General features: G+C 42.9%; 2 protein-coding genes and 2 long non-coding RNA genes across 8 annotated transcripts in view; 1 reads left to right on the top strand and 3 right to left on the bottom strand.

Annotated features, from left to right (window-relative positions):
• Positions 1 to 1505, bottom strand: part of LOC135365607 (uncharacterized) — a 30626-nt gene extending 29121 nt beyond the window's left edge. For both annotated transcript variants that reach the window (XR_010413743.1, XR_010413742.1), the window contains exon 1: positions 9 to 1505. This is a non-coding gene — a long non-coding RNA (uncharacterized LOC135365607). The remainder of the gene's footprint in view (positions 1 to 8) is intronic.
• ROS1 (ROS proto-oncogene 1, receptor tyrosine kinase) overlaps positions 1 to 1930 on the top strand; it is a 103606-nt gene extending 101676 nt beyond the window's left edge. For both annotated transcript variants that reach the window (XM_064598033.1, XM_064598032.1), the window contains exon 44: positions 1498 to 1930. In XM_064598033.1, the coding sequence (XP_064454103.1) occupies positions 1498 to 1808 (311 nt within the window). In that variant the 3' untranslated portion in view covers positions 1809 to 1930. The remainder of the gene's footprint in view (positions 1 to 1497) is intronic.
• LOC129045524 (uncharacterized) lies at positions 1598 to 19062 on the bottom strand. Its single transcript, XR_008505371.2, has 4 exons — positions 17287 to 19062; positions 3718 to 3915; positions 3269 to 3621; positions 1598 to 1667 (listed from the first exon to the last, which is right to left on the bottom strand). It is a non-coding gene; the product is annotated as an uncharacterized LOC129045524 (long non-coding RNA).
• Positions 19063 to 19293: 231 nt separating this feature from the next.
• Positions 19294 to 27788, bottom strand: VGLL2 (vestigial like family member 2). Of its 3 annotated transcripts, none has more exons than XM_045865385.2 (4): positions 27474 to 27788; positions 24934 to 25243; positions 22395 to 22916; positions 19294 to 21246 (listed from the first exon to the last, which is right to left on the bottom strand). In XM_045865385.2, the coding sequence occupies exons 1-4, from the start codon at positions 27552 to 27554 to the stop codon at positions 21203 to 21205; spliced, it is 957 nt and encodes a 318-aa protein (XP_045721341.1). In that variant the 5' UTR covers positions 27555 to 27788; the 3' UTR covers positions 19294 to 21202. The 3 variants fall into 3 exon arrangements, with proteins under 3 accessions (XP_045721341.1, XP_045721342.1, XP_045721340.1); XM_045865386.2 differs by having other exon boundaries at positions 19294 to 21101; positions 27474 to 27787; XM_045865384.2 differs by lacking the exon at positions 19294 to 21246 and having other exon boundaries at positions 21353 to 22916.
• Positions 27789 to 27999: the final 211 nt, after the last annotated feature.

Here is a 27999-nt window from a genome sequence, read left to right as displayed (position 1 = left end):
TTGATTACCTAGATTTTGTGAAATGTTTCAGAAGCTCTGCTATTAGGTTTCCGCAAGAATTCTTCTACTTTTCTATGGAAAAAAGGTCAGTCTTTAAGTAGAGAAAGACAAAATAATAATAAGCGTAATTGTGAAGAAGGCAAATTACCCTCTAGCTGCCCATTTTTCTGCCCAGCCACCCTGACCCCACACATGAGCATCCAGAGTCTGTGCCTTTCAAGGACTCCTATGGGGCACACTGCCCACCCACTTGGCTCCTCCTCACAGAGCACGGCAGCTCTGCCCTTCCATCGGGGAGGGTGAATATGGGGACACTGTCTGGGTTCAAATTACAGCTGTGTGACCTTGGGCAAATTATTTAACCCCTCTGTGCCTCAGTTTCCCCAAATGTTAAATGGGGATGATACCAACATCTACTTAATAGAAGAGTGAGTTAATATACATATATAGTTTAGAACAGTGCCTGGCACATAGTAGGTTCTCCGTGTGAACAACAACAATAGTGATCAGTGTTATTATATTTCATGTCAGTTTCCTTCTCCCTCAACTCAAACTTGCCAGGCCTCTCCATTTCCTATCAGCCTTATGAGGTCATAAGCATGCTAGTTTATTTGCTAAGTAGTACTAATGCAACATGTCCCAGGGAGATAGACAGCTGAAGGGGACCATTCACACCAATTCATACTCAGTGTGCTCTTGCCTCGGGGTCCTTGTTCTCGCTGTTCTCTTTTCCTTGAACATTCTTCCTCAGATACCCAAGTGCTGAATTCTCTCACTTAGTTCAGGTCCCTACTTGCAATGTACCTCGTTAGAGAGGACTTTGCTGACGTTTCATCTAAAGTAGCTACCCCCTTTCATGCCCACCGTTATTTTCTTGCCCCCTTTTGCTGCCACTCGTCACCACCCGACACAGACTTAGTTGGCTGCTAGTTTATTGTCTGTCTCCCCGCCATTAGAATGTAAATCCCGAAGAGGAACAACTTTGCTTTGTTCATTGTTGTCTCATCAATACTTAGAACACAGCCTGGCGTGTGTTAAGCATCCAATAAATATCTTAATATATGATTAAATTACTCAATCAAAAAGAATGTATCTTTCAAGGTGGATATTTGAGCTGGTGGACTAAAAGGTAAGCACTTTAGACAAAAAGGGCCATTGTAAGGCCACTTAATTCCTATCCCCAAGGCTGTGACCTGTTCACTTATGGCAGAGTTATCCTCTCTGCTCTCTCCCCACATTTTACATATTCCTTTATTATATACAGCACACATTGTCTTCTATAGTAATGTTTCTGCTCCCCTATGATGAGCCTCAAAGACAAGGAGCCTCAAGACAAGGAGCGTATCTTGTTTCTTTGTATTCCCTGGTGGTCCTCATAAATGTTTGCCGAACCAATGTTTATGGTTGGTATTGTTATAATTCTTGTACAGTCTGTATATTAGAGATACAGAAGGTCAAATAGATACTAGTATAATCTTTACATTTTTTTTGTCACAGATGAAGATGGCAGTGTGATCTGTTTGAATTCAGGTGACGTTATGTCAATAGCCTTAATGGAAACCAAGAACCAAGAAGGCTTAAACTATATGGTACTTGCCACAGGATGTAGCCAAGGTGAAGAAAATTCCAAGGGTCCTCTAGGCTCCAAGGAATCTGAATCTTGTGGTCTGAGGAAAGAAGAGAAGGAACCACATGTGGACAAAGATCTCTGCCAAGAAAAACAAGTGGCTTACTGTCCTCCTGGCAAGCCTGAAGGCCTGAACTATGCCCGTCTCACTCATAGTGGATGTAGAGATGGGTCTGATTAGTAGCTCTGTTTGGGAAATGCGGAGTTGAGATAAACACTCCCATTAAGTAGTTACTGAAAGAAAACCCTAGTAGAATGATAGATGTGGTGGTAGTCTATGACTCCAAATTAACACTGAAAAGTTCCTGACTTCCTGAATTCTTGGTTCCAAGAGCCATTTGATTTCAGTTGTGACAATCCCCATAACAACTGCCTAACCTTCAGCAGAATTCCCAAGTGAACCACTAAACATTAGGAAAGCTTAGGAAGACTCAAGAATCTGGAAGGGAAACTGCCCTCCCCTCCCTTGAGGCCCCTTAGTCCATTGCCCACCCTTCAGTCTGGGCTGGACCAGAAGCATCTTGGTTAGATGGTGAGAGACAAAAGAGCTATGTTCAGGGACCTGAAGGAGGGGGATGAAGAGCATGCTCAGGGGGTCGACTGAGCTACAGATATATATATTTATATCTGGAAATGACTAAGTAACTCCACACATACAGAAGGAACCAGCACTTGGGACATGAGAGATCATTTGGAATGCTATTACTACAATAAAATATTGTCTTTAATGACTACTCTAAAGTACTTTGTATTTTGAGCCTTGGAAGAGCAGCTTCAGAGAGCTCTAAGTCCTAAAGTTTAACATTCCATGAACTTTGGGTTATAGAAAAATCGCTCTGTGACTTGTGTGCTGCTATGGAATTTAGCTAATATAAAGATCGTTTTCATTTGCTGTATCTATCTTATACATAAAATACTTAAGATTACACTTAGTATCAACTCTCCTTAAAACTAAATATAAATGATTGTATGATGTTAATTTAAGCTCTGTGATTTTTTAGCAACTACATGAAATAATAGATATCTAAATGAGAACTATTAAAAACATTTCTTCAGAGAAATGCTCTGATTTAAAGCCAATCGTGTTTTTGCAGTCACCCATTTAAATCTGAGTGCCTCAATTCCTCCAAGGGCAACGCTAATGAAAGCATTCTGTGTGTTATCAGTTGCAGTATACAGGATGTTTGCTAGATACAGAAAATACTTTGATTATAAAATTTGCTAAAAACTACTCCTGGAAGAGGATCACATATCCATTTGCACCAGGGATAATTTGGTTCTTTTTTTAACTTGCTTACTGCCTGAGAGGCTGCACCGATGGTCGGCTGCATGATGAGGGACACAGGCAAGTCGGTGTGTGAGTTCTGTGTGGGACGGCCCCCAAGGAAATGTCCAGGACCTGTGGCCTCTGCTATAACTGTGATTCCATGGAACAAAGCGGGATATTTTCTCTCTAATCTTCTGATGTTCTAATGGACATTTATCATTCTTCTCAATAGCCCAGCATATGACGCCCCTTGCCATGCTGGGGAATTCCTCCACCTGTATCTTCTGGGTGGGAGCTACATTCGATTTGCTTCCCCCAAGATCTCTTGTAGTAAGAAGGCAGGCATGTGACCCCCACCACTCAGACACACCTACCGCATGCTTCTAATTGAGAGGTAAGGAAGCAAAGAAACAGGGCCCACAGTTAGTCTTCCCAGGTGGTGGCGGCGACTGTCACTGGTCTGACTCCTGGCATCCTGTGTCCAGGGCCAAGACAGTCTGCAGAGCAGATCTGGAGCCTGGTGCCTCTCGCAGTCCGGGTAGCCAGATCAGACTGGTTCTGCTGTCTGCTTTTAGCCAGTGCTCCGGCTCCAGTCTGGCTCTCAAGCCCTCCCAGGGATTTTGTGAGTTACCCTCCTATCCTTTTAATAAATGTTTTTCTTTTAAATCAGCTGGAGTCAGTTTCTGTTGCTTGCAACCAGGACTTTCACTCTGCCAGTGGCATGGACCTTTATTTTGGAATAGACAAAAAGAGATGAAAAGTATGTAGAAGAACTGGGTTTTCAGCACATTTGCATTACAATTTGGACAATAGAGAAACTTACAGAATAGCTGAGGCGAAGAGCCCATAAAATATCATGTTTCAGGGGCACCTGGGTGGCTCAGTTGGTTAAAGCAGCTGCCTTCGGCTCAGGTCATGATCCCAGGGTCCTGGGATTGAGCCCCGTGTCGGGCTCCCGGCTCAGCAGGGAGCCTGCTTCTCCCTCTCCCTCTGCTTGTGCTCTCTCTCTCTGTCTGTCTCTCTGTCAAATAAATAAATAAAATATCATGTTTCCGCGAGGCTATAAATGTAAATTAGTAGTCTTTTTAATAATTCATAATGAATAATATTGATAGAAATATTTAATACAAAATAAAATAGTGGCTGAAATCTCATGGGTAAAATTTATTATAAAGTGATAAAATACAAATGACTGGTAATATTGAAAACTATATAAGTTAATTCTGGAAAAATTAGATCTTATAATCAAGAGGGAAAAATTGGCAATGGCTAAAAATACTACTTGTTAAAATATTTTTTACTAAAGGGGCACCTGGGTGGCTCAGTTGGTTAAGCGTCTGCCTTCGGCTCAGGTCATGATCCCAGGGTCCTGGGAACCTGCTCTGGGCTCTGTGCTCAGTGGGGAGCCTACTTCTGCCTCTCCCTCTGCTGCTCCCTCTGCTGCTCCCCCTACTTGTGCTCTCTCACTCTCTAAATCAATCAATAAATAAACTCTTAAAAAATATTTTAAAAATCCACTAAAAATTGATGGAAGAATATAATATTCGTGATAAACTTTTTATCTGCAAAATTTGACTTGGAAAAAAAAATGGCTCCCAAAGGCAAAAGTTAAAATTGGTAAGACTAAAACACAATAATACAAAAGCCAATCAATAAATCTAACTTTCATTTTACTTTATTTTTTTCTCATTGAAGCATAGTTGGCATAAAATATCCTGTTCGATTCAGGCATATATCATGGTAATTTGATATTTTTATACATTACAAAATGATTCCCACAATAGGTCTAGTTACCATCTGTTGCCATACAAAGTTATTACAGTATTATTGACTATATTCCTTATGCTTATATTCCCTAGGTACATTACATCCCATGACTTATTTATTTTATAACTAGCAATTTGTACCTCTTAATCTCCTTCACCTATTTCACCTTCACCCTCCCCCTCTGGTAACTAACAGTTTGTTTCCTGTACCTATGAGTCTGTTTGTTTTGTTTTATTCGTTCATTTGTTTTATTTTTTTAGATTCCACGTGTAAGTGAAATTATATGGTATTTGTCTTTCTCTGTCTGACTTATTTCACTTAGCAAAATACACTTTAGGTGCATCCATCTAAATTTCATTTTAAATTGTTCAAGGAAAAGAAATAATTCATGAGGAAAAGTAAGTTGCAAATGAAAAATATTGTTTACAAACAACAACAACAACACAACAGACTATAAATATAGAGAACAAACTAGTGGTTGCCAGAGGGGTAGGGTGGGAGAGGGGTAGGGTGGGAGAGGGATAGGTGAAATAGGTGAAGGGTAATGATTAAGAGGTACAAAAAAGAAAAGAAATATTGTTTATAATTTAACATTGCCAACCAAACAAAGATTTACCTAGATAAAATCAATATGTTGATGTAATTCTGATGAAAATGTTTTACTTAAAATGCCCTTGAGAAAAGAGCCTGTCCCTGGGCCCAGATACGTTCTGTTGCTCACCCATCCTGGTTTTGCCTGGCCTTGTGGGACTCCTTATCTATTCCCTGCTTGTCTGAATTGCACTCATCCTTTAGGATCAGCTCATATTCCCACTGTTTGGAAAGGCTTGTCCTTAACTGCCTCTCCTCTCCCTTCTCGAAATTACTGTTGCCCTTCTTGTCCTTGCATCTTATTTAGCAGTAGCCACATATATCTCCATCCAATTTCTATGTATCTTACCCACTTGAATAAATAGCAAGCTCTCTGAAGACAAGGTGACATATTTTAACCCTTTGTATCTTCTCTCAGCCAAAATAATGTTTAATGGATTAATTGGCTGATTTTCTCATCATCTTTTTACAACACATTTCACAACAAGTCTTCACTTGTAGCTCTTAGAATGGATGTCAGAAAATTGGTCTAATGCCAAGGGGAGCTCAAGAGGATTCTTTTGATCCTGAGTCATCTCCTAAGACCTAGATAGATTATAGAAGTTAGGAGACTGCTTTGAGGTTCAGGCCAGACTTAGGATAGGCCTGAAATTCTGGAAGCCCTTGAAATGATGGAGAACATATGTAGAGGAGGCAATAATTTATTTTACCATTATCAGTTTCTTCCCTGTCTCAAACCCACCTTTTATCCTCAGAATGGCCTTTGAGAATGTTTCTAATGGCTACATAAAATCTCTTAGGATGGATATGCTGTGGTTTACTGCTCCTTTGTAGATCTACCTATTCATTCATTCACTCATTCAATAAATATTTTTTGAGTGCTTGCCATATAGCAAGCATTGTTATAGGCACTAGGAATGGAGTAATAAAGCAAAGTCTCTGCCTCGGTGGAGGTTACATTCTAGCATTCCAGGTGGGAGAAAAGACATAATAAATAAGCAAAAATATATATGATAATACACTAAAAGTATCTTACACCATGATCAAATGGAACTTATTCCAGAGATACAAGGATGTTTCAATATCTACAAATCAGTCAATGTGATACACAACTTTAACAAAATGGAGGATAAAAATCACATAAGCATCTCAATAGACACAGGAAAATTATTTGACAAAATTTGACATCCATTAATGATAAAAACTCACAACAAAGTGAGTATAGAGGGAATGTACCTCAACATAATAAAGGTCATTTATAACCAGCCCACAGTTAACATCATACTTAATGGTGAAAAGCCAAAAGCTTTTCCTCTAAGACCAGGAACAAGACAAGGATGTCCATTCTCAGCACTTCTGTTCAGCATAGTATTGGATGTCTTAGCCAGAGCAATTAGGCAAGAAAAAGAAATAAAAGACACCTAACCTGGAAAGGAATGAGTAAAACTGTCACTGTTTGCAGATGACATGATATTATATATAGAAAACACTAACCACTCCATCAAAATAATATTAGAACTAATAAATTCAGCAATGTTGCAGGATACAAAATCAATACACAAAAATCTGTTGTGTTTTTTTTACATTAATAGCAAACTATTAGAAAGAGAAATTAAGTAAATCCCATTTATAATTGCATCAAGAAGAGTGAGATAACTAGGTGTAAATTCAGCCAAAGAGGTGAAAGATCTATATATTTAAAGCTACAAGGCATTAATGAAACAAATTGAAGAAGACATAAACAAATGGAAAGATATTCTGTACTTATGGATTGGAAGAATTAATATTGTTAAAATATCCATACTACCCAAAGCAATATATAGATTCAATGCAATCCCTATCAAAATTTTAATGGTATTTTTCACAGAAATGGAACAAACAATTCTAAAATTTGCATGAAACCACAAAACCCCAAATAACCAAAGGAATCTTGAAAAAGAACAAAGCTGGAGGCATCACGCTTCTTGATTTCAAGCTATACTACAAAGCTACAGTAATTAAAACAGTAGTGTTGGCATAAAAACAGACATTTAGATCAACAGAACAGACAGCCACACATATATGGTTGATTAACGGATGACTAAGAACCCAAGAAGATACAATGGAGAAAGGACAGTCCCTGCAATAACTGGTGTTGGGAAATTGGACAGCCACATGTAAAAGAATGGAACTGGATAACTATCTTACACCATACACAAAAATGAGCTCAAGATGGAGTAGAGACTTGAATATAAGACCTGAAACCATAAAACTCTTAGAAGAAAACATAGGCAGTAAGCTCCTTGACGTAAGTCTTGTTGATGATTTTTTTTAAATATGACACAAGCAAAAGCAACAAAAGCAAAAATAAACAAATGGAAATACATGAAACTATAAAACTTCTGCACAACAAAAGAAACCATCAACAAAATGAAAAGACAACCTACTGAATGGGAGAAAATAATTGCAAATCATTTATTTGGTAAGGGGCTAATACCTAAAATATACAAAGAACTCATACAACTCAATAACTAAAAACAATCTGATTTAAAAAAGGGCAGAAGAGGGACGCTTAGGTGGCTCAGTCAGTTAAGCATCCAGCTCTTGATGTCGGCTCAGGTCATGATCTCAGGGTTGTGAGATCAAGCCCTGCCTCAGGCTCTGCTCAGCCGGGAGTCTGCTTGGGGATTCTCTCTCCCTCCCCCTGCTCATTCTCTCTCTCTCTCTCTCTCTTAAATAAATAAATAAATCTTTAAAAATAGGGCAGAAGAATTTGCAACGACATGGTTGGAGCTAGAGGGTATAATGCTAAGCAAAATAAGTCAGAGAAAGACAAATACCATATGTTTTCACTCATACGTGGAATTTAAGAAACAAAACAAGTGAGCAAAGGGGAAAAAAAGAGAGAGAGAGAGAAAAACCAAGAAACAGACTCATAATTATAGAGAACAAACTAACTGATGGTTACCAGAAGGGAGGAGGGTGTAGGGGGATGGGTGAAATAGGTGATGGGGATTAAGGAGTGCATTTTTTGTGATGAGAACCTGGTGATGTATGGAATTGTTGAATTACTAGATTGTACACTTGAAACTAATGTAACACTGTATGTTAACTAACTGGAATTAAAATAAAAACTTTTTAAAAATCAGCAGAAGATCTGAATAGACAGTTTTCCAAAGAAGACATATACAGGTGGCCAATAGGTACATGAAAAGATGGGGAATCATTACTCATCAGGGTAATGAAACTCAAAACCACAATGAGGTATCATTACACTGGTTAGAATGGCCATTATCAAAAGACAAGAACTAACAAGTGTTGGCAAAGATGTGGAAAAAAGGGCACCCTTGTGCACTGTTGATGGGAATGTGAATTATTACAACCCCTATGCAAAAAGGCATGGAGGTTCCTTAAAAAATTAAAAATAGAAATACCATATGATCCAGCAATTTCTCTTGTGGGTATTTATCAGAAGAAAACAAAAACACTAATTAGAAAAGATGTATGCACCCCCTTGTTCAAAGCAGCATTATTTACAGTAGCCAAGATATAGAAAGAACCTAAATGTTCATTAATGGATGAATGGATAAAAAAATTTGTGGTGTATATATACAATGGGCTATTATTTAGCCATAAAAAGAATGAAATTTTGCCATTTATGACAACATGGATTGACCTCAAGGGCATTATGCTAAGTGAAATAAGTCAGACAGAAAAAGACAAATATTGTATGGCCTCTCTTATATGTGAACTCTTAAAAAAAGAATAATAGAGAGAGAGAGAGAAAACCCAGGTTCATAGATATGGAGAACAGATTGGTGTTTGCTGTGTGCAAGAGGTGGGGTTGGGGGAGCAAGAGAGATAGTGAACTATTCTTTTTTATGGGAGAGGTTTAAAGAAATTGAAAAAAAAAATTTTTTTAAATGTAGTTTTTCAAAAGAAAAAGGGAATGAGGACCAAAAGGAAGCAAGTTTAGCAGTAAGGATTTTTTTAAGTAAAAGAAAAATCTAAGAGAATGTACACTTGATGATAAAATGGGAAATAAATTTGATTTGAATTGAGATCTTGAACCATATTGAAGAGAGTCAAAAATGCAAATTAAAAATATAACATTGCCTTTCAAAAGAACATTTCCTTGCAGGTATTATAGCTGACTGTATAGTCTTCCTCTAAATGGCAAGGCAACAGAGAGGAGTAGAGTGGAGAAGGAGAAAATAACTGGGAGTGAAAAAGAGAGAAGTCACAGTGGGAAACCTACTATTAGGGTCAATTATTATTACTCAATCAATTATTTGATTTACTTAAAAATATCCTTTAAAAAATATCCTTTTATGTACTCAGTATCTTCTCTTTGGGGTTTCATATTTGTCAATATTCTGATGCAGAGAACAGATTCCACTCTAGGCAATTTGAATAAACGGATTTATTACAGCATGTTGGATGGCTTTGCAGAATTATTGAAATGGTCGAATGTAAATCGGTAAGATGAAATTCCAGAATCTACTTTCAAGTCTGCACTGCAGAACCAGGCTGCCAAAGGAGCTGCTTCTCCTGCCATGATCAGGAAGCTGTTTGTCAAATCAGGAGGCTTCCCTTATTATATATATAAATATAGGGCTGCCTCAGTCAGAGCCAGTCAATTAGCTACTGTTATTGGTCCTGGAACAGCACCACTATGCCCCAATCAGGAAACCTCACGTGCAAAATTAGGAAGCTTCGGGATCCCACGTGATGCCACCTTTTCTAGTAGCAAGAAGCCATTTCTGTCAAATCAACAAGCCTCAGAGACAGAGTTTGGCTGCAGAACTACACCACATTTGCTATAATAACCATTGATAAAATATATGCCCAGCATCCCATTTATCTCAGTTCAAATTTCAAGTCTCATGTGATTGCGTCTGATATAGAACCTGAATCAAACTTGGATCACCAGCTGAACATGAATTGGGGAAACATTTGTCGTAGCCCTCTGCTCTCTACAGGAGAGGGAAGTCATGGTAGAAGAAAATCAGAATAGATATTCTGAGCCAAACCTCCATAACTGCAATAGACTTCATTCTAACTTCTCCACATTCATCTTTGAAAAGTTCAAACATTTTTTGTTGTTATGCAGAGAATTATGTATTTGGTCCATCTTTGAGCATAGTCCCAAAGTCTAGAACATTCCTCCTGTAAATAAGAGCTTAAAAAAATATCTACTCAATATATATAGGTGGCTCAATACATAAGATGTGTCAGAGGATGCTGAGTGCTAATAGAAATATGAATCAGGGGTTGAGGGATAGCTAGAGAGAGAGAGAATGAAAGCAGTTGTTATTTTATGTACAATAGCCAGGGAAGGCCACACTGATAAAGAGATACTTAGTGGAGACCTGAAACAAATTGAAAAAAAAAAGTAGTCATATGTATATGTAGTAGAAGGAAAAGCAAGTTCAAAAGCCCTCTGAGATGGAAGCATGACTGGCCTTGGAAAGGAACAGCACCAAGGTCAGGAGTAAACTGAAGGAGGGGAGCATGGTAGTGGTGGTTACATCATATGGGCCGTTGTAGGCCATTAGGAGGACTTTGGCCTATTCCCTGTGTGTGATGGGAAAACACCAAAGAGTTTTGAACAAACAAGAGATATAATGTGACTTAGGTTTTGAAAGGATCATTCCAGATGTGTGGAGAGGAGCCTGAGAGTAGGGTGGGGCTGAGAGGTAGAAGCAGGAAAATCAACTAGAAGTTATTATGATCAACCAAGCAAGAGATGATGGTGGCTTGGCAGTGAAGGTGGTGAAACAGTGGTGGAAGTGATGAAAGTGGTTGATTTGGAGGGTTTTTTGGGAGAGGTTTTGCTGACAAATTAATTATGGGATATGAGAGAAGAAAGATTAAGATTTTAACCTGAGCAGTAGGAAGAATGGAAGTTATCACTTGCTCAGATGCAGAAGACAGGAGAGATGATTCATGTTGAGAGGCAGGGTGGCAATGAGAGGTTCAGTTTGGGATGTGTTAGTTTTGAGATGGCTGTTAGATGTCTATGGGGAGATGCTTGAGTGTGCAGCTGGAGAGGGATGAAGGAGAGGGATTCAGGCTGAAGAGAATTCCATTTGTACGGAAGGCTGAGATTAGCCATGAGATGGGTTCAGCTCACCCAGGGCTGCCTATAAATAAGAGAGAACATCTAAGCATGAGGCCAAAGTCACTCCATGTTTAGATAATAGGGAGCTAAGGAAAGACTAGCAAAGACTGAGAAGGAGGGCTCAGAAAAGTAGTATGAAAATCAAGAGAGTGGAATCCTGGAAACCAAGGGAACAACATGTTTGAAGAAGGATGGAATTATGAACTGTGTCAAATATGATTGACAGGCAGGGTAGCCATAAGCACCCGTTCGCCCAGGATCGTCCCAGCTTATGCCTTTGTCCTGGATTAATTACTACCAGTGCCCCTTCCGCACTTAAAAGTGATCTTGTTCAGACCATAAATTATATGGTCCCCTGTGGTGGACACGGAGATGTGTTATTTAGATCATCTTTCGAGAGAAACTGCTGTGTGGGGAGCATGGCTAATTGACACCTCCAGCGGCTGTATTTTCAGATCTACTGTGACATTTATGCCAGGCTGTGCTCCCCTTGGGCCATTTCCTTTCAAAGACTGAATGCAGAGAAGCACTAGAAATGGGCCATTCCTACACGATGTGGATGTTATTGGCTACTCACAGACCATTTTGACTTGGGGGCTCCCTTTCAGTCTAGCTGTGACTTTCCCAGGATTATACTGTAATCTGAAGCTCTTCCCATCCAATCGTCCCTTCTCTCTCTCTCCTTCACAGGTATCTGGCCAAGTTGAAACCCCTGAAACTGCTGCCCTCCTCCTTTCCCTCCCCTAGCCACGTCAAAACAAAGCCAACCGTAAAGTTGAAACCCAGGGGATGACAATGGTTAGCGCCATCATTAAAGATCTGAAGGGTGCAGGGTTCACGGCTTCTATCATATCTCCATTTAATTCACTGGAGCTCCTACAGAAACTGCATGGATCCTGGAGAATGACTTGCATACCACAAGTTAAACGAAATAGAGCCCCAGTAACAGTTGCTATGCCAGATGTAGTACCTTTACTAGAATGTATTGGTAAGGCCGCCAGTCCACGGTATGTGTCTTGACATCTGCTTATCAGAGGATCTTAACTGAGGTATCCCCCTATTGATGAGACAGATACAAGGAATACTGAGAACTGATCTTCAGGTTTAGACATATGGAGCTAACCGATGGCCTTGACAAGTGTGTGTGTAATGGAAGCTAAATTAGAGAGGATAAAAGGAAAATGAATACGTAAATGGAGAGGGCAAGAAGATAACTCATGTAAGGCATTTCGTCATTTAGAGGGAACAGAGGAGCAACTGGAAGGAGAGGGGTCAAAGGAGTTTGTTTTTAAAGGCAAGAATATTGCAGCCTGTTTTATATTAATGGGAATGACCCAGTAGAGCAGGCAAACTGATGATGCAGGAAGAAGAGAGGCCAATTGTTGAAGTGATGTCTTGAGCACAAGGAGTGGGATACACGTGCAGGAAAACGATATTTGACGCTCACTGGCTCCTATTAAAAGTGGAGAACCTCTCCCCACTCCTTCTAATAAGAGGGTTTTCTTTACTGAAGCAGGCTTCCAGACAGTTTTCCTTTTTTTAACTTTTACCCCAAACCTCAGCTCAACTTATATCTTTAAATTGGTCTGCACATAACAAAATATAAAAAACTAATGCAATATTTTGTGTGTGTTTTTCACAATAATTGGTGGTACTTAGTGCTCGCTTCGGCAGCACATATACAATAATTGGTGGTACTTGCTCAGTGTATTTAGTATCCAGTTAAGGGGGTAAAGAATATTATAAATCAAGGGTGAATGGGATGATCATTAGGGTGACTGCAACCTCTTAAATGCTGAACTTTTTTTTTTTAAATGCTGAACTTTTTTTTTTTAAATGCTGAACTTTTGTCCCAAGAGGTTATAACATCAATGCCAAGTAAGTGACACAGATCTTAGGTGGTAAGAGTCCCGATAAAGGCGAGAATGTGCACTGGGTCTTGTATGGAGACAAGGCTTCGTGGAAGAGGCAGAACTTAAGCTAGACTTTGGAGAATAGATAGCATTTGGATAACAGGGTAGTTAGAGTGAAGGTTTTCTAATACAGTGGGAGGTAAGAATTTACAAAGAACCTTCTGCAGAATATGAGAAAATCATTGCAGACTGCTGGAAGAACAGCCAACCAGAATTGTGTTTCGGCACCCTGTTAATTTCCAGATTGTGTGCTGTTGAGCTGAAATCATCTGATGGTGAGTTTGATGTCCTCCTGGAAACCAAGACTAGATAGCTCTAGCTTCATTCTGAGCATTGATGTGGATACACGGGACAAGAAAGCACAAGAACTAGATCAGAAAATGAAAAGACAACATACGAAGCCTTTTCTATCCTGTCACTTTTAGAACTTTTCTGTTTATATTAAGGAGAAAAAGAATAAAGGCTGTGTAATTGAGTTCAAATTAAGAATTCCTCTAATAAAGGAGGTAACAAAAGTGAAATATGTGTTCTAAAATAGCAGTAAAAAATGTAGTCATAGGCTTTTAGGACCTGAAAAATTATACATTATTAAACCGTTGTTTTATTAACACTTAACATATCACCCTTATTGCTGTTCTGTAACATAGGGAGATTCAGTGGTATCTATACCTTCTCTTTCTTGCAAGACCTAAAGCCCATATTAACCTGCAGCCTGATACGTGACGGGGAAGCATTGTTTATGTTTCTTTTTCAGTTTCAAACATTTTATATCTCGAGCAAAAAAAGGGAGACGGCAGTAAAATCCCAGCAGTGGATTTTTAAATTTTTCAGTCTTATTTATAATAACACCATTCCTTAAATATCAAATAACCAGACATCTCAAACATCAGTGCAAGATGAAGGTGTCAGTATTATCAATTTTTTTAAATTAACTACATAGTTTGGAACTGTTAAGTCTAAAATTGTGAATAATTTTCCTTCTCACCAATTCCGATGAATACACCTTCATTGTTGTTTTCCCTCAGGGTATAAATCTGACATTTCCCTAGCCTCTTTTCTTACTCCTTTAAAAAAGTGCAAGCAAAAAAAAAAAAAAATTTTTAGGAATCTTTGAACAAGGAAGAACAAATATCATAAGCTATGTTCTCTGTGTTTCTTACCAAAAGTTTGTCAGTGGCTTTCTGTCAGTTTCTGGGTATAGAGGAGAAATTGTCTGAAGTAAAAACAGGATTTCACACTCCACCAAGCAAGGTGGGATAACACTAATAATACAGAACTTTTCAGCAGTGCTTCCGAAGATATCAGAAACTTCCATTAAAAAAGCAGGTACAGGGGCACCTGGGCGGCTCAGATGGTTAAGCATCTGCCTTCAGCTCAGGTCATGATCCCAGGGTCCTGGGATCGAGCCCCACATCGGGCTCCCTGCTCAGCGGGGAGCCTGCTTCTCCCTCTCCCTCTGCCTCTCTCCCTGCTCATGCTCTCTCTCTCTCTCTCTGTATCTCTGTGTCTCAAATGAATAAATAAAATCTTAAAAAAATAAAAGCAGGTACAATATTAAAAAAAGTCATATGATACTAGATGAAAAAATTTCCAATTATTTTCTGGGATGAGTTACACATTGGGTAAAATGTGGTAGATGAAGAAAAAAGAAGTAAGATTGTACCTAGTGAAAATAAACAGCAACGACAACAAAATATATATTTTTGTTTTCCTCCCATTTCTTGATGGTGCTGTTATTGGCACAGGGCCGATTATAGAGTTGCCAAAAATAAGGGCAAGGCTGTAGCAATGAGAATTAGCTGGAAAAGAAACAAACACGGCATTCCCATCAGTTATAATTGTTGTTTTGAGCCATTGTGTGTGTAGAATTTTAAGATACGTAATTTGCTTTTCCTGAGTGAGAACTACTTTTATTTGAAGTATGCTAAAGAAGTTTCCAAATTATAAGAGTATTTTACTAGTTGTAAATACACATAGAGATCAAAGCATGTACTCCATAAATAAATGCTGGTAAAAATTTCTGCCTAGTAACTCGATCGTGAGAGTCATGCAAATATTGATTAGGAATCAAAAAATTTTAATTCTTTAGTTTTGTTTTCCAAAAGTTGGGTTTACCCTTAACCTAAATTTTCTCATATGTAATAATTACATATTGCATATGTAATAATTACAGTGTTGATAAGAAATGGAACAGAAGAGGACAGTTTGAACAAAATCACGTCCGCCATTTGACACAGTGGGAGATAAATAGAATCAGAGATTACTGGGAGTTTTTAAGAACAAAACACAGGGGGACACCTGGGTGGCTCAGTCGGTTAAGAGCTACCTTCGGCCCGGGTCATGATCCTAAGGTCTCGGGATCGAGTCCTACATCGTGCTCCTTGCTCAGCAGGGAGCCTGCTTCTCCCTCTTTCTCCCTCTGCTTATGCTCTCTCTGTCAAATAAATAAAAAATCTTAAAAAAAAAAAAAGAGAACAAAGCACAGGAATAAGAAATATGCTGCTGTTCCTTTTTTAGGGGGAAATAAATGAATTCCAGTAAGGGAATGGAAATTTGGACATCTTATTTTTGTTCTAGAGGAGCTGAGTTCCGTAAGTGTGCGTTGGAAAACTCTGAGAGATACTGTAACTCGAGGTAGACATGACAGTACGGTGGAGACCTTTAGCTTTTTCTCTCGTTGAGTTAAACCTGTTTTGTAAAGTGAAAGATTCCAAATAAAGGGTAACGTTTTACCAAAGTAATAATTATTCCAGTCAATTCGATATATGTATTTCTGTAAACAATATGTTTCTCGAAACAGTAATTCTTTAGTAAAAATATTCTGCTCTTTCCCCCTAAAAGAGAATCTGTCTCTCTTCTTAAAGTGAGCTTGGATTAGCAGAACCACCTCTGCCGACTCCCCGGAGGCCACTCTGCCTGGGCTCGATGTTTCTGCTGGAGTACGAGTCAAGGCTGGAAACAACTGGGAGCTGTTGCTGAAGGCTGCTTTGCCTTTTTAGGGTATGAGGGTCTCCCTGTGTTTAGGATAACATGATTGACAGCTCCATTCCAGCTCCAATTAGCACCCTATAATTTATTAGCTTCTGCTTTCAGATTATGCGTTAACTTCACAAATATTTCAACCACGGAACCAGCAGCTATCAAGTGTCTCTTTCCTGATCCAGCCCTCTGGGGCCGGAGTGAAATACAAGGAAAGAGCAGTACAGTTGGTCTGTCAAGTGAGAATAATCATTTGTGTCTGTGCCTGTCTGAGGGCACGGTGTCTCTGATTTCCCTTTAGGCCTGCATCAGAGAGAGAGAGAGAGATCGAGATCTGTAGATAGATTCTATATTGTGAGGGTACCATATTTATATTATTAGAGTTTCATTTATTCATGAGAGGTAGGGAAAGCTGGTGTGGAGGAAATGTGAAATTTACGTTTGCTTAACCCCATTGCTTGTGTAAATGTCAAAACTTCAGTTATGTACAAACAGAAAATCTAATAATGATACTGCCTTCAGGACATTTATTCCTTTATTCCAGATCTTAGGATTATGTAATAGATAATGAATAATAATAAATCCTAAAAATCTTGCAAGGAAAATGGAATATATAGAGTATGGACTTTAATAAGTATGATCAAAATGTAAATTATTTACAGGCATCTTGTCAACAGAGTGTTAAAGCAGTTTTATAAAGGAATCTTATTTTTTTGGTTTCATTTAATTTTAAAGTCTTTTCAAATATCTTTCAATTTTCCTTTCATGCTTTGACACCGTAAGAATTACATTTAAAATGCAATTTATAGAAATAGCATTTATATGAAAAGCAGTTTGTCTCTTATTTTTTTATCTCCTCCAACCCCAAAGTGATCAATCACTAAGTGTTAAAAAAAAAAAAATCCTGTTTATTTTGATAGAAAGGGTATGGGTGACCACACATAAACCCTGGGTTTATGATTCTGAGCAAATTGGAGGTTATATTGATCTTAAGAGTTGTTTCCTCTGATAAAAAGGGCACGGAAAGAGCAGTACTTACCCAGAAAGAGTGGCAAGAGAAGCTTCCAGTCAAGGGATCTAAGTCCTAACCTCCACCACCTCTGTCCTCCTTCCCATCCAGGCCCAAATCAGTCTTAAGTCATTGCTAGAATTTGCCACACGTTGAAATAGAACTTCAAAGGGGGAAATGAGACAGGATGGCAACTCCTTTTAAACTAAAGGAGTAGAACAGATAGAGTTCCCTGAAGTTGGGTGACTGAGTTCTCAGCCAGAGGGCAATCGGCAGAAGGATTACTTGGCGGCGGAGAGCTGTCTCTCCCCTTTTCATCACCTCTCCCTCAGCCGAGGCCAAGCGCACAGGGAACACTGCATGGGGAGGCCACCGGTGCCAGCAGGGATGAGGAGAGGAGAAGCTTGTCTTTCTCTCAGGCCCCCCAACCAGGTAGAACACACGTGAAAACGTCATGTTGGCCTTTCCCCGTGTCATCCTTCATTCCCTTGAATGTCCTTTAATCAATGACCAGGGCCTTCTCTAATCTGCGCCATTTCATGAATAGCAACAAGACAAGGGAATTAATATTTTGCATGAATTTGGTGGGCCGAAAGCACATCCGTTAGGACTTTTAATTCACCCAAGTTCTCTCTGATGCTCTTATGACACAGACAGGATCATTATAGTTCTAGGTCGTCTTGCATTTCTACCTGGGGAACGTCTAACACGGAGGGAAATGCTGTCACCCGCGTGTCCTGCGTGCCAGGTCACTGGAGGCCGGCTCAGCAGTCTGGATGGTCCGGTCAGCACTGCTCCAAAGGCCAGTTCCAGTGAATGAGTCTCCTCACCAGCAACCTGATATTCAGGTCAGATGCAGCTCGGGGGAGAGGCTTCAGTAATCAGAACCTTGTGGCTGGGCAAATGCTCCCTGGGGGTTCTGAGCAGAGATCCTGTGGGTGCTAACGCAGTGGAGCATGGGCAGAGTCCCTTCCAGTGGGGGTTGTTTGGAGACAGTGGCCAGCAAAGAATCCACCGCGTGCTTTCTTCCTCAACGGCATACTCAGCGGCAAACTCTCAAAAGCGAGCTGGGACTTAATGCGTTTTAGTTAGGCTTGTATATACTAGTGAACTGTGCCAATGGAACATGGATTAAAAAAATCCACAGAGAAGTCCAGAGTTAATTTTAGTTATTGCCTCAATGTCCAAACCTCAGGCTAACTCTTTACACGACTCGGTCGGGTTGGGTGTGAAGAGCTTCAGGGCAGGGAAGTCTGCTAAATACTGAAATGAATTAATAAGAGGAGCAATAATAATTCCTTCCTGGAGAAGAATGGAAATCTGCATCTGACTGAATGGTCTATAGATAGTATCATTTGATGAAGAGGTGTGAAAATGTCCTATGATAGTTCCTTTGAGACCAGGGATTCCGTAAGGTCTGTGGTATGTCAGTCTTTGGTGCCCTGCCTCTTTCCCCTTCCTTCTTCATCTGCCATGGAGGAGAAAGTAAACCCAGAGTCGAGCCGCCCAAGACAAATCAGAAGAGGACAAGCTGCCTGTGCGGTGGGTGACAGTGTGGTCTCTGCATCCAGGCTACCTGGGGTGGGATCCTGGCTCTGCCACTTACTGGCTGGGTGACTGGGCAAATTATTTCTCCTCTGTGAGCCTTGATTATCTCGTGGGTAAGAAGGGGATCACCATCATACATACACATAGACTTGCTGTCAGACTTAAATGAGTTAACCTGCATATGAAGCCCTCCGACCAGCGCCTGATCAACAATTAACATCAGTTGTTGTGAGTGCTGTCACATCTGATGCAGCATAATCATCAAGTACCTTCCACAGAAGCAAAACCAGTAATAGGTTCTTGAAATGATCATAATCTACTTCACAGCTGCCAAGATGACAGAACGAGGGGATGCGTACGTCTGCTAAGCCATACTCTGAATAAGGTCCCTTACTGCCCCCAACTCTTGAGACTATTATCCAAGATAAATTGTATTTGTTCCTCATGTTATAACGAAGGTCAAGATTTGAGCTACTATTTTTATGCTTTAACAATCTAGAAGGGCAATTTGAACATAACACAAAATATTTCTTTCGGGCACTTTAGTGAATGAACACAATTTTAGCATCAAGAGAAAATTAAGAGAAAAGACCACTCATTTCTTAATAATTAACCCCTCTCTCTCTCCTCTTTCTTTCTTCCTTTTTTTTTGGGGGGGTGGGTGAGGGGGCTAGTGGTAGGTTTGTTTTCTTAGCCTAGCTTCCTAAACTGTAATATAACCAATATTTCAAAAACACTTTTTAACTGACTACTGTCTTAAGAGTCTAGAATCAAAGAAGTAACAATAATTCTCTTCTGGAGAATAATAAATGTGTGCCTCACTGAATGGTGTCCAGGTGGTGCTTTCCGTACCATCTCTACTTTCAACCCAGTGAATGCTGTCAGGTAAGCCTGGGCTTCTGCAGGCCACAGTTTTCTCATTTGTGAAACAGAGGTGGGATACCTAACTTCTCACTCCTGGGGTTGATGTCAAGTGGAAAAGGGTTAGTGGGTTTCACAGAATGGCAAACACTTTGGAAAAACGAACAGCACTATATACATAAAGTAATATTAGTTACTGACATCAGATTGTACTACTATAAATTATTTTATTCTACTCGAGAAAGACTAAGACATTTATTTTCTTTTTATGAAATAACACAGCGACCCTGTAGTAAAGAGACATCTTTACTGTTCATTTCTTCTTCCTGATCACCTTCAGCTTGGCCCACGCAAGGACCCCTTCCCCTGTGCCAAAACGAAAGTGACCAAATCGCAACCACAGAGACTGAGAGGAACATTCGAGGTATTAGAGACTCTGTGGACATTTCTTCCCCTTGTGGCGATTCCTGGTTCTTCTTCATGGAGACAGTTGGGGTTTCTTGCCTTTTTTTTTTCTTCCATCCAGAGGAGGATGGAAGGAGAGACGGAATTTGTGGGAGAGAAGGCAGAGAAGGGCTTCTTCTTTCATCGTAAAGTGTTCCTCATAAAAAATATGATATATATCTACACACACACACACACACACACAAACTAGATCCAGTGCAATTGCAATTGTTGTGCCAAACACTGGGAAGCGCCACCTTGGTCGATGTATTTCTGGAGTTTTCAACAGTTGTCCTACAACAGCTGCATTTCAGTAAGACTTGGGCAGGTGGCTCCAGATAAGCCACTTGCCACTCACATTTAGGCTGAGGCTTCCACGTTCACAGTCCAAAGGAAAAGAGTGCGTCTTTGTGTCTGGAGTGGGTGTTGCAGAGAGGGAGTGGGCACGAAGGGAGCTGGAGGCCATGAGGTGAGGAAGAAGGCATTGCGAGTTGGCCTCTTTTACTTCTCTACCCCAGTCTTCGATGCAAATACAAATACAGTTGAAATGTGAGGATACTGGATACTGACATCAGTAGTGCTTTGGTCACACTACTTAATGATATAATTCACATCAGCATAAAAAATATTCACACCAAAATGTCTTTTCTTCCCCTCCTCTTTCCAAGCAAACTTAGGACATCATATCTAAGTGAGCTCACCGCCGGTATTTCCAGTGATTTGCCCAAGAGTCATGAAACATGATTCAGAGTCTTTGGATCTGCTCTTTCCGCAGAAGGAATTACTGTTAGACAGAATTTCTGTAGATGTATGTTTTGGTTTCCCAACACGCGGAGATGTTTGAAGTCTCTGCCTTCCCCCGCGTCGTCATCCATGAAGGGAGAGGCCCAGATGCTGAGCCTCCGTGGCTGGTCGGAAGGGAAAGGGAAGGGGAAACCCGGGGTCATCTGATCAGCTCAGGAGGGATGCACCACAGAGGGAATAACGACGAGCTGCAAACCAAGATCAGAAGCCATTACAAACCCACTCGATTTCAGCTCTGAGAGTCAGCACTTGCTCTATGCAGAGACCTATAGGGAACAAGGCTGGCTGTCTAAAACCAGTACAGATCCTTGCTTTTGTCCTGAGGCTGTAAACCTGAAAACAGAGAGAAAACAAAAGAAAGAGAGAGGGAGAGAGGGAGAAGAGAAACAGGGAGAGAGAAGGGGTTGGGGGTGGGAAGGCACAGGTATTTAAGGAAAGAGAAAGACAAACACCACTGTTTTATTGTGAATGTCACAGAATTCGTTTAAAGGGCATGAATGAAAGTAAAAGCGAAGCAAACAGAAATGTCAGATCTTCACCTGAAGGAAGGGCGGGTGGGCAAGACCACAAGCCAACGATTGCATTTATAATATAACCATTTTTTGGTTATGCCCTAAAAATAAAGGAAGCAGAAGAATGTACCTTTCAAATTCAACTCGTTGAGCCAGAAACTTAATAATATAGTCATGGAAATCACATTCTCTTTAAGTTTTACATTTTAAGAGACCTATTTAATTTGGCAATTAGGTTGCTATCAGATGCACATTTTTCTTTCCTTATAATTGTCCCTAAGAGACAATATCCTCTGCCCAAGCTGTAGAAGATTTTGAACTACACTCTTAGCTCTAGGTCCTCTAGATCAGCGCTGTCCAATAAAAACACAATGGGAGCCACCAGCATAATTCTAAATATTCTAGCAGCCACATTGGAGAAAAGTAAAAAGAACCAGATGAGAATTAATCTTAGTAATATATTTTATTTAACCCAATATGTTCAATATGCAATGTGTCGAAAGTATTCCAACATGCAATCAACATAGAAATATTAGTGAGATGAATTTTACATTTTTTCTTTGTACAGTTTTGAAATCCAGTGCTTATTTTGCGCGTACAGCACGTCCCAATTCGTCCTAGCCACATTTCAAGTGCTCAACAAGTACATGTGGCTAGCGGTTACAGAATTGAACAGCGCAGAGCTAGAAACTTCTCAACAAATTATTTACTTATTTGTTTATTTATTTATATTTGAAAAAAATCCCCTTTTAGATCTACCAGCCAGGTTAGGGCAGTGTCCTTTCTCATTCTGCCCACACCGATGACACTGGGTCACCTGTCTGCTGAAGCACAACCCTGCCATGCAGACCTCTGGGCCACAACGTCACTGGGGTCTCCAAGGAGAACTAAGGGGGATCCGGGGCTCAGTCCAGGGTCGGACACAGGGCAGGAGGGGCCCGGGGAGGCCAAGCTCCCTCTCCCGCTTACCTGAGTCCACGCTGAGTCCCAGACCCTGGGCCACGTCCCCCGCGGGGCTGGCGAAGGGTCCCCCGGGCGCGGCCCACGCGGCGCCGGTCGGCTCGCCCTTGGCGGAGAGCTCGCAGGGCGGGCTGCCGGGCGCGGGCGCCGGGGCGGGCGCGAGGCGGGCCGGGCGCCCGGAGGCTGCGGGCATCAGCAGCGGCCCGTAGCGCGGGTCGAAGTGCGGCGCGTAGACCTCGTGCACGGCGGCGGGCCGCGGGTAGGGGGCGGCCTGGGCGCCGAGGGCGCTGCCCAGCGCGTAGGGGTGGTGCGGGTGCGCGTGGTGCGGGTGCGCGTGGTGCCAGGGCTCGGCCGCGCCCTGGTGCAGGTGGCTGTGCAGCGCGGCCGGCGAGTAGGGGTCGGCGGCGGCGAAGGGCAGCTCCGAGTGCGCGGCGGCCAGCGGGCTGCCCAGCGGCGCGGGCACCGGTGCCTGGTACGCGCTGTTCCAGAAGGAGGCGGGGAAGCTGCGCTGGCTCATCGGGAAGGAGCCGTCTGCAGGCCGGCGAGGCGGAGGGGAGGAAAGGAAGAGAGGAGCGCGTCACCGCGGGGGAGATGGCAGCGCCACCGCCGCGGGGCGGGAAAGCTGAACGCGCCTGGCGGGCAAAGGGCGGGCAAGCCGCGGCGGGGAGCGGACCCGCAGCCGGGCCTCGGGGGCGGCGCCTTGCTGAGGGGGCAGCGGCCTGCGAATTCGAGGCTGAGGCACCGCAAAGTGGGGGAAACCCTTCGGGAAGGAGGGCCGCTCCCTCGGAATTTGCAGACGCGTCTCCAGTGCGGAAACCCCAGGACGGACTAGACTGGGAGAGGAAGAGAGGAGAGACACTCCCTTCCGTTCCAGTTTTGGGGCGCGGGGAGCTTCCTCCGACTCGAGGCTGCGCTGCCTCGGCGGCCTTGGGGTAGACTCGGCCTCCCGGTCCCAGCCCGCAGCCTCGCCCCAAGCTAAAGATACCTCTTCCCACTCTTGGTCAGCAGCCTAGCGATTTCACTAGCCCCTCTCGCGTTTCAGCCTCCCCAGCTCCAGAAAATGTACCCCTCCAAGGCTCCGATAGACTGGAAGTCCATCGACATATTTCAAAGTCTTGCTATTATTAGCCTCCTTTCTAGAAACCTACTTTCAAATATTTTTTTCCAAGAACGCAAGCAAAAGAGTAAACTGGACACACTAAAAGGGCAGTTGTATTATTTGCAGAGGGACGCAAAGGGACAGATCTTTTAAGTTTTAATTAATAATACCTGTTCCTTAAAGTGTGGATGCCAGGAATAATAGTAATTCTTATGGCCAGTATCGCTGTTGACCCCTAGTGCCGGGAAGCATTTTAAGAGAACAACAGCATTTAGATCAAATTTGTTGTCCTCGGTGGGAACGGAGGGAAGGAAAGATATTTAATTCCGGGGGACTTGATCGAGCACCTCCTCTAGGGAAGGCATCTGCCCCACATACTAGAGAATTAAAAATGTGTTGAGAATGCATTCTAAGAGAGAGTAAAAAAAAAAAGTTCTGTATTCCAAACTAATGATTTGAGATCTTATCTAGGCAAAGATTGCACAAACTGTCAGACACTCTTAAGAGAAAAAGGGAGGGTGAGAGTTGTCATCCTCCTCCCCAAATGTCACATTCGTTTTTCTTTTACAAGAAAGTCCTCATTTCTCATCTTGGTAGAACACATCAAAAATTAAATTTAGTGAGAAAGCTTACCAAATAGTTATCCCCACCCTTGCCTGGGAATAAAAAGAGATTGAGATTTCAGAATAGAAGGGAGACTGGCCAATAAATCATTGTCCCAGGCTAGATAAAGCAGTGCTTTGTGAGAAGGGTAGAACAATAAAGAGGGGGTGTTTTGGGGGAAAGCCCTAGAGATGTTTTGGCTGTACCTAAGTTTTTATTTCTTTGGTACTTGCTTACTGAAAGACATTTTCTGCTTCAAGATTTCCTAAGTAATTGAAGCCTAGCAAAAAGCATACATACGTTTTAAGAGACATTCATCAGCAGGTTTTGCTTCCGGTGGAGTCTAGGACTTTCTCCTCTGGGCAAATTTTCAGGAACTGCTAAGAGCCCTGGAGGTTGTTGTAGGTGAAGATCTTCCACGTGGCTTGGGATTGTGTTCGAAACCTCACACTCCCACAGCACTTTTACATACATTTTCATATTTGTCGTACAGCCATCTCCAGCGACAGTTAAGAGGGCAAGTATTATCCTAATTTTAGAGACCGGTAAATAGAGTGACCCCAAAGAGGTTAAGAGACTTGCCCAAGGTCATATTGCTAGGAAGTGGTAGGGCCAGCAGGAAAATCCAGGTCTCCCAATTCCAAGGCTAGTGTTTTTTCGAAGTCACTGCCCTGCTCTGCTCCGCCTCTTCAAGGAGAGATTTTTTTTCCTTCCTTCCTTTTACTTACACTCCCCACAAGCCCCTCCTCACCTCCTTCCTCTCTGACACCTTTCCTTGAGCCCAGTAGGTGGGCCCCAGGCTGAGAAGGCTCTCTACCTGCCCTTAGAAGCGAGCCCTTTACTCACCCCGCCAGGGCCCGGAGCTCCTGGGTGCTTTGCTGCTTGTACAGCTTGGGGAATAGCTGCTAGGCTGGCTCAGGGCCCTACTGAAGTGCTCATCCACCACAGAGCTGATGTCCCCCTGGAAATAGGTGAAGAGGACGCAGCGGGAGTTGATGTACTCTGCCTCTGGTGGGCGCTCTTTCTCCGGGCTGCCTTCTTCCTCTTTGATACTGGCTGGAGTTTGGCTGGAAAAGGAGCTGCCGCTGCCCGTGCTGTTGCTGGGGCTGGCGTTGCACTCTTGCGCTTCCTGCATCTTGGAGTAATAGGCTAGTTTCTGCTCCAAGAGAGAAAGAACAGAAAGGTCAGTTTCAAAAGAGATGGCAAACTGGGTTCCCACCTCGCTCCTTCAGATCCCTAAGGTATCCAGGGGAAAACTGGCATCCAGGCCTAAGCCCTGTGCTCAGTAACATGCGTGAGCAACTTGAGAGGCAGATTGCCCTGCCTGGTGTCTCTGGCTCCCCAGAATTCCTGCCAGACCCCAGGGAAGCTCTCTGAAGCTGTCAGGGGAAAAATCCCAGAAGATGCCAGGCTATGAGCTGAGTTGGGCCACAGAGCCAGGTTTGGGGCAGATATATTTTTATAATCAGGCTCCAAGGATGAAGGGCACCCAAATCCAGTTAGAGCCTGACTGTTCCCTGCCTAAGAATCCAGGGCAGATGCACAAGATGCAAGATTCAAGCATCATCCTGATAGAGCATGAAAATGTCAAAACCCACTCCATGCAGCCAGGAATGTAGAGGAAAAACTGCCACAGAGGTAGGATATAGTTCCATTTAGGAAAGAATCATGTGGGGTAAAAATGTGGAATAACATTCCGACTTGGATCATGTGAATAAATGCAAGCTGATATTTGTTTGGTCGCCCATAAACTGTCCACTTAAAAGTCTATCTCAGTTTTTAAGGAGATCTTCTTTTGAGTAAGGAAAAACCAGACGGCTGGCTGTGAGCATTTCGACCCTCATCATCTCTGTGCACATTGAGGAAACACGTAATAACAAGGAACGAAGAAGAAGCTCTTGGCCATGAGGATGGGTAAATTGTGGCTGTCTGGCAGTGATTTTAAAAACCAAGTGTAGCTGCTGAAATATTTTCTTAGAAATGAGCAATAGACTGAATGCAGTGTCAACGCATTTATGCAGGCAGAGATGGCCTGACGCAGGCTGATCATACAAAAATGAACAGAGCACTTAATGGAATAGGTTGGATTGGTCCAGGATCAGAGAGGAGAAAGGACCAAACAGACAGAAAAGCAACCCCTCTCTCTTCTTTGCAATAGTGCCAACCTGGGAAGGAGTCGTCTCAGACCCTGGAGCCAAAAGACTGTAGTTACTTAGTAGAATGCCCACTTCTACCACATTCCCGCTTGGCTTATAATGAGGGACTCTGGTGATTCCCCAAATTAACTTTGTGAGACTAAACAAACTCTTAGATGGAAAATTTGAAAGGGGTGGGGGAGGTAGAAGGAGAAAAGCAAAAAGCAAAACCTACTCCTTCCATCATTAATTCATCAGGAAATTTTCGAATGGACATTCTGAATTTGCAATCAAAATTGGCAAAAACTTGGACCGGCGGTCCGGAAGTATTTCAGTCTCTCTTGAGGAGTCCAGGCCCTCACTTTGGAACCTGCTCCTGACTCCTACAGCCCCCTGGGTGTGTGATCTTATTCTTTGACTGGACTACGGTCTTCAGTTTCTACAATCTCAGCTGAGGACGTGGAAAGAAAAACTGGTCGACCAGACTCCGCCCGGAGAAGAGAGAAATTGGAATAATTAAACGAAACTTCAAGAGTTTGCCGGAATGGGGTTAAGTGGCCTTCTTACAGATGGGTTTGTGGACGGCAGGATAGCCCGATGCAGCCACTCAGGCTCTAGAAAGGCGAAATATTATCTCCGAAGCTCGCATGCGCCAGGTCAATTGCACCCCAATAATAATCCCCAGAATTTTGCAAAGATTATAAAACCCACGCGTTCACGCAGTTCTCTTTGTAACGAATTCTCCGGTTCCGGAATTAATTGGCCTGATCCCTTGAGAACTGAAACGGGAAAAAGTCACTCCTCAGATAAGCTTGCAGAGATGGGAACGCAGGTCTTTGTGTTTTAGGCAGAAAGACAGAGACAGGTCTTTGCTTTTGTTCTCTTGTCACTCTCACCTTTGAGACCAAAGTTTGGTTTTCCCTGCGTGAGCTTTGCTCGCGTCTCCCCTCACCCGCACCGAAGAATCTGGAGTCCGACAGATCGCTCGCGCGATCCTCGTATGATGGTTCCCCGGAAGGACGGGGCACGCATTAGCGGGCTTAGCTGCCTTCCCGAGAGAGCAAGTGGACAAGCTAAAGGGGTTAGCTCAACCTACAGCGCCGGCAATCCCCGCATCCTCCGGGCTCCCGCCGCTGGCAGGACGCCCCGGACCGGTGCGGAGGTGCCCCGGACCTCGGGGTACAGGCGGTGCTTCAGGAAGCGGGGGCGCGCCACCCGCCTCCAAGGTCCCGGCCCGGAGGAGACACGTACCTGGTGGTAAGGGGTGTAGGCGGCTGCAAAGTAAGGCTGGGGAGGACCATAGACTTGGTACATAACATCCAGACAGCTCATGGCTCCCCGCAGCGGAGACGGCTAAGTGGTTTTTCATCAACTCTGGGTCGGTGGAGCGCAGTGATTCTGCATGGGCGGCGCTTGGACCCGAGCTCCCGAGTCATCGGCGGCGGAGCGGTGGGCAGCGCGCTCAGCGGTTCGGGATCCCGCTCGCAGGCTCCCCTCCCACCCCGGCAATTTGAGCCCGGACCGCGCTCCGGGAGAGAAGCGCCCGGGCTCCCGCTAGTGGGCATTTAAGCCCCACGCCGGACTGGCGTGCTGACGCCACTCCGGGCCGCGAAGGGGGCGGGGACCGGGGGGCCAATGGGGAGCCAGGGACTGGGCCCGAGGGGCTACCCGCGTGTTTCCCCGGGCTCCCCCGCCGCTCGCTGCTAGCCAAGGGTGCGGCGAACCGCGCGCCTCCGAGCCTGGGCCCTGAGGCTTCGCACCAAGAGGAGTAGGATTC

Source organism: Mirounga angustirostris, unplaced genomic scaffold, assembly GCF_029215605.1.
Source record: "Mirounga angustirostris isolate CCGP_5_RB_7025 unplaced genomic scaffold, mMirAng1.0.hap1 SCAF_8, whole genome shotgun sequence".
Classification (NCBI taxonomy): Eukaryota; Metazoa; Chordata; class Mammalia; order Carnivora; family Phocidae; genus Mirounga; species Mirounga angustirostris.
The sequence above is the reverse complement of the archived record's forward strand: the minus strand, read 5'-3'. Positions and strand labels throughout refer to the sequence as shown.

Bases quoted from the DNA above. Each gene is read 5' to 3' on its own strand.
- VGLL2 (XM_045865384.2), bottom strand. From the start codon at position 27,554: ATGAGCTGTCTGGATGTTATGTACCAAGTCTATGGTCCTCCCCAGCCT. The intron at 25,244-27,473 runs GTACGTGTCTCC...CTCTTGGAGCAG, and splicing joins CCTACACCCCTTACCACCAG to AAACTAGCCTATTACTCCAA. The intron at 22,917-24,933 runs GTGAGTAAAGGG...GCCGGCCTGCAG, and splicing joins GAGCTCCGGGCCCTGGCGGG to ACGGCTCCTTCCCGATGAGC.